The sequence below is a fragment of the Oncorhynchus masou genome, chromosome 17, assembly GCF_036934945.1.
Source record: "Oncorhynchus masou masou isolate Uvic2021 chromosome 17, UVic_Omas_1.1, whole genome shotgun sequence".
Lineage (NCBI taxonomy): Eukaryota > Metazoa > Chordata > Actinopteri > Salmoniformes > Salmonidae > Oncorhynchus > Oncorhynchus masou.
In genome coordinates this window covers 25345112-25357401 of record NC_088228.1, presented here as the reverse complement: position 1 = coordinate 25357401, position 12290 = coordinate 25345112, and the positions used below count along the sequence as shown (strand labels likewise).

The window sequence follows — 12290 nt, the reverse complement described above, 5'->3', positions numbered from 1 at the left end:
AATAATCAAAGCCGAAAGAAAATATCGTCACACTTCTTCGAAGGACGGATAGAATCCACATCGCCCCCTAGCGAAAATAAGGTCCAAACCACTGGCACTGAGGTTTATTGTTTTGTTAACACTGATCTATAAAGTCAATCATTTTGAAGTTGCCTACATAATCTAATGCGGAAATGAATTCAAGATGTGTCTATTCTTGCTAGTCCATTTATTTAGCTAACCGAATTTCCGGAGGCGTGGTCTTCACCATCTTTGATTTCAGTAGCACCAGTTTCAGCAGGAAGAGCTATCAATTTATAAAATTTACCTAGTAGCTACATATTCGTGTTTGTAGGATTACACCCCGAAAATAAACCACCAATATGTTCAACAGAATGACGAGCCTTTGGATGGGTGATGTACGTTCGCTCTGTTTTAATCGTCTTGTTATTAACTGACTGAAGGCAAACGTTTTAGCCAGCAACTTTAGCTACAGGAGACTAGCTATCTAGTAACGTTATCTAGCTTGCTAACGTCAGCTAGCTAAATTCCCCAATTGTTGTGATGTGAATTGTATAATCTGTATGGTTATGTGGACGTTCATTTAAAAACAGGACAAGAGATACAGCCAGTGATGTATTAGGTATCGAATTAAAATGTGTTAACTTCTCAAAAGTAATGTTTCCGAATCCCGACAGTTTGGCTAGCTCGCTGCCCTGGCTGGGCCTAGTAGTAGAGGACCTAATAATATCAAGAGTTTCTAAACCTGTCTTTGGTAATAGTCTAACGTGTTTACAGCTACTCCTGAGCCCAAGCAGACATTTGTTTAAACATTTGGGTTGTCACTAGTTATCATAGCTGACTAAACTCCACTCCATGGTGAAGGAAGTGTCTGACGAATTGAATTACGTTCAACAAATGTTTGGTCGTCACTAGTTACCACAGCCACAAAGTCATAATTATAGCAACATTTTAAACCTAACTTTAACCACACTGCTTACATTATGCCTAACCTAACCAGGCCTTCAATGACTATTCTCTATTTCCTGGCTTGTACTGTAGCCAGATTTATATTTCATGGATATGAATGGGATATTTGCAAGTGTATATCTTACAGACAGATAACTCTACACCATCTTTTTCAAAGCTGGACCCATACATGGATGAGAATTTCATCAAACAAGCCTTCAGCACTATGGGCGAGACGGCGTATGGTGTTAAGATCATTACCCACAGAGTAACAGGGTACGTTCATCACACCTCTGTGTAATGTAGTCAAGTAATGCCATGTGTTTCCTTGTTTTTAAATAGTCCACACTATTTTATGTAGGCTATATATCGAGCAACTACTTTCCCAAATTAGAATCAGTCAGTAATTACAATACATTATGAGTAATTTAACCCTATCAGCTACAATGCCAGGCTATCCTAACCTTAAATGTCAGTTGTTCTAGAACTTCCTGTTGTCATTTTAGGGATGTACTTGGTTTACTTACCACAGAGCTGTGAATTGATACTGTAATTTCAAAATGCAATATTTATTACCCCACATTGGGGGTTTCTGTCCCGTTTCTAAAATGTTGTTGTATCACACTGTTGGCACTAATACAATCTCTTGTTCTACAGTGGTTCAGCGGGCTATTGCTTTGTGGAAATGGCAGACGAAACCAGCGTTGACCGATGCGTTCACCAACTGAATGGGAAGCTAGTTCCTGGATCAAATCCGGTGAGCACTCATCATAAGCTTGACACTTCTAAAATTCATAGTTCATTTGAACAACTTACTCAATATGTATTAGCGGACAACCACCCTCTAGTTTTAGTTTCAAATGTGTTGTTGATAGCGGAGCTTCGCTAGCATTGGCCCCCACCTTAATTTGAGGTTGATGGAACGGAATACAGTATCTCAGATTTACATTACTGCGAAGTTACTGAGCTCCGTTTTCTTCCTGATGAAGGTGGTTGAGGCTGTTTGTAAGTTGACTTTGTTTAAAGCTGGTGAATAAACTCTGTTAGGAACTAACTGACGAATGGAATAAAGCCTGTTCTGGGTGGTGGAGGTATGTAAACCAAATAAAATGTTCTTCTCTAATAATATACTCTTTATTTTCCAGCAATATATGTCCTTACTACATGCATTTGTCTTTGAAGGTGCTTGATTGCTCGTTCTTTCTTCCTGTATAGCCCAGAAAGTTTAAGTTAAACTATGCAACTTACGGGAAACGGCCAGAGGCTGGGTAAGCTGTTTTACTTTCTTCCTCATTTGATGCATGATTCTGTTGTTGGAACTGTTGTTGGAACCCGCAGTATATCACACTGTTCTGTGTGATATTTTCTATCTCCAGAAAAAAAAAGATTGTGCGAAAGAAACCGCTAGATGGTTTGGTGTTGGTTCACCTTCGTAATCCCTCTCTCTGTGTCTGTCTTTTATGCAACCTCAGCCCGGAATTTTCCGTTTTTGTGGGAGATCTGTCTTCAGAGGTGGACGACTACCAGCTTCATCAGTTCTTCTTGAAGAAGTACCCTTCCTGCAAAGGAGGCAAAGTGGTCTCTGATCAGTATGGTAACTCCAGGTATGTGTGCTGAACAGACTTATACATTCATGTTTTTTGGTGAGGCTAGTTATGCACCACCTGCTTTTGAACACAATTTGAATTAATCTGACATTTCATTACATTTTAAATTCCTTGTAAAAGCTCATGGCGTTTTAACAATAGACAATTGTTTCACTAACAATTCTTATTACATTGGATGTGTGTGTATATATTCTACTGTGTTGGGTATCTTCACCACTGTTTACCACTGGTATATTTCCCCCAAAATACTGGAAAAGTTTGTTTCTGACATTTATGCTAAAACTATTGTTTTCCCCATGTAGGGTAAGCAAGAGCAACTCACAATTGAAGTGATGCTACTTCATATTAAAAGTAAAACAACAAGTTTCAGTTCTACCATACCATTTTTGTTTTTCGAATTAATTACGCATTTGATTAGCATGATACGGCGAGTTCGGACAGAATGTGTGCTCAGGGTTTTAGCATTTTGCTTGCTCTCGCAGAGGTTATGGCTTCATCAAGTTTGAAGATGAGAACGAACAGAAGAAAGCCATCGATGAGTGTCAGAATGCTTCAGGCCTGGGGACGAAACCAATCAGGATCAGCATAGCTGTGAACAAGAGGTATGGTTCTAATCTTCTGAAATAAGTGTAGAAATTATACTTTATTAGGGTCAATTAGTGTAATGCTGGTCTGTCTTTGTTGAAAGTTGATATACTATGTGTGATTGTCCTCCTAACTTGACATCCACTGCTCCTAACATAAATTGTTCCTGTTTCCTTGCTTTTTAGCCATAAAATGAACAGCTATAACAACCAGAACCACAACTCCTACCACAACAATTACCAACAGCCATACTATCAACAACCCAACCAGAATTACTACCCTCAGTGGGGCTATGACCAGTACAACAGCTACAACTATGGTGGGTACGGTCCCTACGGAGGGTACCCCCCTCCAGGCCCCCATGGGATGATGGGACCCCCACCTCCCATCGGCATGCCCCCCATGCCCACAGACATGCAGACTTCCTCAGAGGTAAGGCTTCCTTACATGCTCCTGGGATCTTTCCTCATCATTTCCCATAACCTGTCCCTTAATCCAATGAAATCTGTCTAAAAATGGTTTTCATGCTAACAGGTGTTCACAATGATTCATTTGTGTTGTCTTGTTTTTCACATTAGCAAACACAGGAGTCCACAGATGAGCCTGAAGAAGAGGCAGCAGAAGGTAACTCTTCACTATACTTTCACATGCACTAAAGGAAAATGCAATGTGTTTCAGATATAAGGTCTTTCTTGTTCTTCCTTTTAAATGTATTGTTACCATTGCCTGACTCGGTTGCATTCAAAACCCTTGGTTTCTTGACTTATTTACTCTTCTTCATTCCCCTCTCTTCCCTGCCAGAACCCAATCCTCACCTGGATGTGGATGCACTGAACAAAGAATACATGGAGGGGAGTGAGGAGCTCTATGATTCACTAATGAACTGTCACTGGCAGCCACTGGATACCATCACTTCAAAAATCCCTCCTTTTTCCACTTCCTGATCTGTTTCAACTTGTCCTATGAATTTAGTATGAAGTGTATTTTCTCCAAAAGAGCAGTCACACAGAAAATGTCAGCGTTGTTTAAAAAAAATAATCACCAGTAGAGACGCATTATGTTTCTGAGCTACATTATTGGCCATTTGTATATATTGTCCACGTCTTTTGCTTATTTTTTTCTGTCTCTCTAGATTATTATTATTAGATCCTTTTTTTTGTTGCTGAAACTTGATTCTTCCATTTTAATTTGATTATATCAAGTAATCAATGTTCGTCATCTCCCAGACACTTAGTTTTTTATTTCACACTGTTTTGGGTACCATCTTGTCTTCAGAAAGAAAATGTAAAGAAATGTTGGTCTAACTCTATTTTTCAAAAATGAGAAACTTACATTTAAGCTTGTATTTCAAAAGCTTGCATCTCTCCTTTACTTTAGCTTAATCTGTGGGTTTCTTTAAAAAAAAAATGCATTTACCTGTCATTTTCATGTTATACAACTTGTCTCTTTGTCTTAGACTTGTAATTCATGTCAGCTTTTTTTTTGTGCCTGTAGCTTTTGAAATAATTGTATTATTAAAGCTGACTTGGCGGGGAAAATAACAAGATGTTGAAGTTGTTTAAGTACAGTAGTAGACTGTATTATCCAATTGTAATTTGACATGGAAAAGTGGTGTTTATGCAAAGTTTAACATTTTCATTCAACACATTTGATCTGATTTGAATAAAATCACAATTAATTAATTTTCCTTCTTACCTACAGTTGAAGTCGGAAGTTTACATACACCTTAGCCAAATACATTTTAAAGTTTTTCACAAATGCCAACATTTAATCCTTGTAATAATTCCCTGTTTTAGGTCAGTTAGGATCACCACTTTATTATAAGAATGTGAAATGTCTGAATAATAGAGAGAATGATTTATTTCAGATGTTATTTCTTTCATCACATTCCCAGTGTTTAAATAGGGTCAAACATTTTGGGTAGATTTCCACAATAAGTTGGGTGAATTTTGGCCCGTTCCTCCTCACAGTGCTGGTGTAACGGAGTCAGGTTTGTCGGCCTCCTTGCTCGCACACGCTTTTTCAGTTCTTCCAACAAATTTACCATGGGATTGAGGTCAGGGCTTTGTGATGGCCACTCCAATACCTTGTCTTTGTTGTCCTTAGCCATTTTTCCTCAATTTTGGAGGTATGCTTGGGGTCATTGTCCATTTGGAAGACCAATTTGCGACCAACCTTTAACTTCCTGACTGTCTTGAGATGTTGCTTCAATATATTCATATAATTTTCCGACCTCATGATGCCATCTATTTTGTGAAGTCCACCAGTCCCTCCTGCAGCCAAGCACCCCCACAACATGATGCCACCCCTGACTGGGATGGTGTTTTTCAGCTTGCAAGCCTCTCCCTTTTTCCTCCAAACATAACGATGGTCATTATGGCCAAACAGTTCTATTTTTGTTTCATCAGACCAAAGGACATTTCTCCAAAATGTAGGATCTTTGTCACCATGTGCAGTTGCAAACCGTAGTCTGGCTTTTTTATGCTGGTTTTGGAGCAGTGGCATCTTCCTTGCTGAGCGGCCTTAAAGGTTATGTTGATATAGGACTCGTTTGACTGTGGATATAGATACTTTTGTACCTGTTTCCTCCAGCATCTTCACAAGGTCCTTTGCTTTTATTCTCGTATTGATTTGTACTTTTCACACCAAAATACGTTCATCTCTAGGAGATAGAACGCGGCTCCTTCCTGAGCATTATGATGGCTGCCTGGTTCCATGGTGTTTATACTTGCGCACTATTGTTTGTACAGATGAACGTGGTACCTTCAGGTGTTTGGACATTGCCCCCAAGGATGAACCAGACTTGTGGAGGTCTACAATTTTCTTTCTGAGGTCTTGGCTGATTTCTTTTGATTTTCCCATGATGTCAAGCGAAGAGGCACTGAGTTGGAAGGTAGGCCTTGAAATACATCCAAAGGTACACCTCCAATTGACTCATTATGTCATTTGGTATATCAGAAGCTTCTAAAGCCATGATATCATTTTCTGGAATTTTCCAAGCTGTGTAAAGGCACAGTCAACTTAGTGTATGTTAACTTCTGACCCACTGGAATTGTGATACAATGAATTAATCTGTAAACAATTGTTGGAAGAATTACTTGTGTCATAGACAAAGTAGATGTCCTAACCGACTTGCCAAAACTATAGTTTGTCAACAAAAAATTTGTGGAGTGGTTGAAAAACTAGTTTTAATGACTCCAACCTAAGTGTATGTAAACTTCCAACTTCAACTGTACATGTCCTGCACTGTCAAAGATGCATAATCAAAACGATACAGCATTATGTAATGAATGCTGTATGGTCAGATGCACTGTAACAATGTGTTCGAGGCCTAGTTAATACCATATTGAAATGCATGTACATTTGCAAAATGATGGCACCTGAGGTCTGAAAGGCAGCCATCGAATTGTATGAAGAATTTTATTTATCATAAAACTGCTTGTAGACAAGTTCACAAACAAATATTTCTTATCAAGTACAATAACTTTATGATAGTTGACGTCAGTTAAAATGACTTAAAATTCGGTACAGGGTTTGATTAGCCCCTAATTCGTTCCTGAAAAATACATCATATTCATTAGCTTCGTTTCTAAGTTTAATGAGGTGTGTTTATGCCTATAACCATTCCTCTCATTCTTTCACTCAGGCTTCCCCCCTTCCTTCGTGGTGAAGAGTCCCACCCCTGGTCGTCCAGGACAGTACCAGCTGGGGCCCAGGCGGTACCAGCCCTGATACAGGCCCCTCCAACTAAGACACCCCAGAGCCCCTCCTAAGATCTGTGTGGGGAATGCGGGGAAGTAAGCCAGCAGGCAGAGAAGCAAGAACATCCAGAGGCCTAGCAGAGTGACACAGAACAGGAAGAGCAGGCGCAGCGGGGCCCCCGAGGGCCCACCCAGAGTCAGGTAGGGCCCGAACACGGCCGTCTCCTCTGCCACCAGCAGGCAGCACAGACACAGCAAGAAGATGTCCTCAGAGACCTCATAGCCACGCCACAGCATGCCGTTTCCCACACACAACTGTTTGCTCGCCCCCTCCCGAAGTAGTAGGAAGGGCTGGCCGTCCACCGTGGGCTGGCCATCTACCGCACTGAGGGGCTCGTAGCAGCTCCCTGTGGCGTTCTCAAGGACATCCAGAAGCTTTCGGAACCCCACCCACAGCACGCCTGCCACCACCAGCCTGGACAGGTGTCGCAGTGAGAGAACGAGGGATCTGCGCACTGAGAAGGAAAGGAGGAAGACAAAGGAGCCGACGAAGATGCAGGTCCATCCCCAGCCTGAGCGCAGGAATGCTCTGAATGGTAAAGAAATGACAAGATGGTTGGAACATAGTTTTAATTAACAGGATGCATGTTTTGGAATATTGTTATTATGTACAGGCTTCCTTCTTTTCACTCTGTCATTTAGGTTAGTATTGTGGAGTAACTACAATGTTGTTGATCCATCCACAGTTTTCACCTTTCACAGCCATTAAACTAACTAACTATTTTAAAGTCACCATTGGCCTCATGGTGAAATCCCTGCACAGTTTCCTTCCTCTTCTGCAACTGAGTTAGGAAGGCGTCTGTATCTTTTTAGTGACTGGGTGTATTGATACACCATCCAATGTGTAATAATAACTTCACAATGCTCAAAGGGATATTCAATGTTTGCTTTTTTTTCTTCACCATCTACCAATAGGTGCCCTTTTTTGCGAGGCATTTGAAAACCACCTTGGTCTTTGTGGTTGAAACTGTGTTTGAAATTCACTGCTCGACTTAGGGACCTTTACAAATAATTGTATGTGTGGGGTCCAGAGATGAGGTAGACATTCAAAAATCATGTTAAACACTACTATTGCACACAGAGTGAGTCCATGCAACTTATTATGGGACTTGTTAAGCACATTTTTACCCCATAACTTATTTAGGCTTACCATAACAAAGGGGTTGAATACTTATTGACTCAAGACATTTCAGCTTTTCATTTTAATCAATTTGTAAACATGTCTACAAACATAATTCTACTTTGAATTGATGGGGTATTGTGTGTAGGCCAGTGTCACAAAATCTCAAAATTCTGACTGTAACACAACAAAATATGTAAAAAGTCAGGTGGTGTGAAAACTTTCTGAAGGTGCTGTACTTTAGAAAAATACCTTGAAACAAACAATAAGGCAATCATGCATTGTTATTTGGGCCCATCTTAGTTCTCACCTGTAAAGAAAATTTGTCCTTTTGGCAAAGATGCTGTGTTGGGAGACCCACATGCTCAGGGCAGGTCCAAACACAATCAGGCCTGACAAGAACAGGTGAAAATGGCGGCGGAAATTGGCACTTCCCATGAGTCCGGCTGCCAGGTCAGTCAAGACCACCAGAAGGGTATTGAGAAACATCTCAACTGACTAAATCTAGTCTCAACTGAAACAATAATGAAGCTTTTATCTCTTCCTCTGGCTTTAAAACTATACCCTATAGTTCATGTGTGTATCCAATGATCCTGTAGGTTGTTGTTTCTGTATTGCTTACTATGCCCGTGTGATTGACCAATTCTGCATGTTATAATCCAAAACCAATACCTTCAGTTGGTGTAAATCACTTTTCATTGAATCAATCCAAAGGTTTGGTAATTCAATCGAGATGCAATCTTCTGCAAGTTTTTGACATGAAACTCTTCATGTGTAGATGTCTTAAATAAAGTAGCAGGCGTTCTGACTTTCAGAAGCTCACTTATTTGAATGTGCACAAATCCAGTTGTTCACCTCCTGTATCCAACACAGTTGGTACATCCCATTTCTACAAATGTTGCACTTAATTTGTTATTCAATATCTTGCAGTTTTCCACAGTTGAAGAATATTTTAATCCTGCCTTGTCTGACCTTGACTAGGTTTCCACTTTGGATTTACTTCCACGTGTTGCCACTGTTCTTCCTGTTATTGCTGAGGTAACTGCCCACCTCTTGCTCATGCAGCATTAAAAAATATGCTAATCCACAATGGCGTGTTCGTTGTCCTTGTGCTCATACAGTAAACCGTAAAGTCCAACTGTTAGAGCTGAAGTTAGAGATTCCTCTGTCCCACATCCCCTCAGCTCCCGTCTCACTCCACCCATTCACCCTTTCATCGACACCGACAGAGTGGGACATATGTTCTCGCCTTTGGAAAATCCCTCCGTTGCAGGTGTCACATTACATTTACAACATTTTTAGGGGTTACAGAATGTATTGAGTGAATCAGCAAGTACCCCACTGTTAATGTGATTGTGTGTTACTGTGTTAATGTGATTATTGTGGTATTTGTGTGCATTCCAAAAAAAAGACTACATTAATGCTGAGTACGCACTTTGTTTATAATATCTTTCCACTCATTATGGGAAGTGTGAAGTTGTGCAACGATATTTGATTATAGTAAGCGCTAGAGCTCCCAAATACTGTCCCAGTTGAATTGGTTGGCCCACAGTTCCATGATTTCATTTTGTTTTCTTTAACTCTACTGTAAATGTCAGTAAAATTCTAAATAACTATGTCCCCTCCATGTGTCTTCTATTTATATCTATAACCTGTGTACTGTATCCACACCCGCCCAGCCACCATTCTTAGACTCAGCTGTTGGTGTAGGCCTAGAAGCCTGTCTCTGTCAATCAGTTAGAGCTGTTCTCTCCCTCTCCCTCTCCCTCTCTCTCTCTCTCTCTCTCTCTCTCTCTCTCTCTCGCTGACATTTCTAGTTCAAGTATTCCTGACTGACATCCCTCACTGCTGTCTATTTTCTGTTCTCTCTCTCTCTCCCCCCGTCTCTCTCTCTCTCCCCCTTCTCTCTCTCTCTCTCTCTCCCCTTCTCTCTCTCTCTCTCTCTCTCTCCCCCCTTCTCTCTCTCGCTCTCTCTCTCCCTCCTTCTCCCTCTCTCCCTCCCTCTCTCTCTCTCCCTCTCTCTCTCGCTCTCTCTCTCTCTCTCACCCCTCTCTCTCTCTCTCTCTCTCTCACACCCCTCTCTCTCTCTCACACACCCCTCTCTCTCTCTCTCTCTCTCTCTCTCTCACACACACATGCTGACATTTCTAGCTCAAGTATTCCTGACTGACATCCCTCACTGCTGTCTATTTTCTCTGTCTGCCTATATACAGAGAAAGTCTATATCTAGCATGTACAGTGCCCTCAGAATATTCACACCCCTTTTCCACATTTTGTTTTGTCTGGATTTAAAATGGACTAAATTGAGATTTTGTGTCACTGGCCTACTCACAATACTATATAATGTCATAGTGGATTTATGTTTTTAGAAATTTTAGTAAATTCATTAAAAATTAAAAGCTGAAATGTCTTGAGTCAATAAGTATTTGTTATGGCAAGCCTAAATAAGTTCAGTAATAAAAAACGAGTCACATAAGTTGAGCATGGTGAAGTTATTAATTACACTTAGAATGGTGTATCAATACACCCAGTCACTACAAAGATACAGACGTCCTTCCTAACTCAGTTGCCGGAGAGGAAGGAAACCGCTCAGAATTTTCACCATTAGGCCAATAGTAACTTTGAAACAGTTAGAGATTAATGGCTGTGATGGAAAAAATAATGTGCAAATATTGTAAAATCCAGGTGTGCAAAACTCTTAGAGACTTACCCAGAAAGACTCACAGCTGTAATCTCTGGCAAAGGTGATTCTAACTTGTATTGACTCAGGGGGTTGAATACTTACGTAATCAAGATATTAGTGTTTTATCCTTCATAATTGTTTTACAAATTTTCTTCTATTCTGACCTTACTGAATATTTTGTGTAAATTGTTTAAAAAAGTACAATTAAATCCATTTTAATACCACCTTGTAACACAACAAAATTTGTAAAAAGTCAAGGGGTCTGATTACTTTCTGAAGGCACTGTAACTTGTAGAAACAAAATTCCTCGTGGGGGAAAATTCCCACTGGATTTTTTTTATTAAGGCCAATGGATGTAGTAGATCTGTTTTGCCCATGAGGCTCCAGGGGAAAAGCCTAGAAGGGATGTGGAAACAATGTTGATTCAACCCGTGTGTGCCCAGTGGGCCATTCGCACTCCCAAGACAGAATGCAATTTGAACACATGTACACCATCGATTGCAAGCACCCTCATCGATTGCAAGCACCCTCATCGATTGCAAGCACCCCTACGCAACGATCAAGCTACCCCTCAGCTACCCAAATAAAACATTTTGCTATTGGTCTTTCCCAAAATATCATTGCACATTCTTCTCTCATAGCATCAGTGATTTAACACACACCTTGATCTACTGTTGACAAGACACTCATCTTGCATTCTTGCTGAATATTTTTGCACTTTGAAATCTAGAGGTGTAGGCTTATGTGATGAGAGGACGTATTTTCATGATATGCCTTTTAGTATAGACCTACGGAAACTATGATAATCTAAGGGACTGTACATTACTTATAATGAGGGGCGGCAGGGTAGCCTAGTGGTTAGAGCGTTGGACTAGTAACCGGAAGGTTGCAAGTTCAAACCCCCCTGCTGACAAGGTACAAATCTGTCGTTCTACCCCTGAACAGGCAGTAAACCCACTGTTCCCAGGCCGTCATTGAAAATAAGAATTTGTTCTTAACTGACTTGCCTGGTTAAATAAAAATAAAAAAATACCTTGAGAAAATCGGACTTCTCTGAATTGAAAATATATTTCTTCCCTTGAGGGGAAAAAATATAGCAAAGAACATGTTTACCCTTAGTCCTAGGACAGACCAGAGGCTTAGATGCAGTTTTAAAAACTGTTCCTCCTTTTGTAAGCATTACATGGCCAGATGTGGATTCGCAGACCACCGCAGACCAGGGTAGGGGACAAAGATCTCCATTATAATAAAAGCACCGTATGAATCGATCATATTATTTGCAGACTGAGAAACAAATTGCCTTTTATAAACGCATTTCATGTAATTCTATGTAATTTTATATGACATAGAATTGAGCAGAATCTTTTTTAGTATGCTGCAGGACCAGAGACGTTTTGATTTCTATACCGGCTATTGTTAAAAAAGAAGATAGTCTATGTCTAAAAATTGAGCGCAACAGAACCAGTTACAGCTGAAGTACAGTACCAGTCAAAGGTTTAGATGCACCTACTCATTTCAGGGATTTTGTTTATGTTGACTATTTTCTACATTGTAGAATAATAGTGAAGACATCAAAACTATGAAAT

The 12290-nt window shown here is 40.3% G+C and overlaps 2 protein-coding genes across 2 annotated transcripts; one reads left to right on the top strand and one right to left on the bottom strand.

Moving 5' to 3' along the window:
• The first annotated feature begins 177 nt into the window (after positions 1-177).
• LOC135558763 (tRNA selenocysteine 1-associated protein 1-like) lies at positions 178-4822 on the top strand. The gene is made up of 9 exons (XM_064992865.1): positions 178-398; positions 1127-1224; positions 1606-1705; positions 2164-2216; positions 2421-2552; positions 3038-3157; positions 3326-3572; positions 3719-3764; positions 3942-4822. Exons 1-9 carry the CDS (start codon positions 363-365, stop codon positions 4082-4084), a joined length of 975 nt encoding a protein of 324 aa, XP_064848937.1. The 5' UTR covers positions 178-362; the 3' UTR covers positions 4085-4822.
• Positions 4823-6533: 1711 nt separating this feature from the next.
• On the bottom strand, positions 6534-9230 carry fitm1l (fat storage inducing transmembrane protein 1, like). The gene is made up of 2 exons (XM_064992862.1): positions 8332-9230; positions 6534-7430 (listed from the first exon to the last, which is right to left on the bottom strand). The coding sequence occupies exons 1-2, from the start codon at positions 8508-8510 to the stop codon at positions 6779-6781; spliced, it is 831 nt and encodes a 276-aa protein (XP_064848934.1). The 5' UTR covers positions 8511-9230; the 3' UTR covers positions 6534-6778.
• Positions 9231-12290: the final 3060 nt, after the last annotated feature.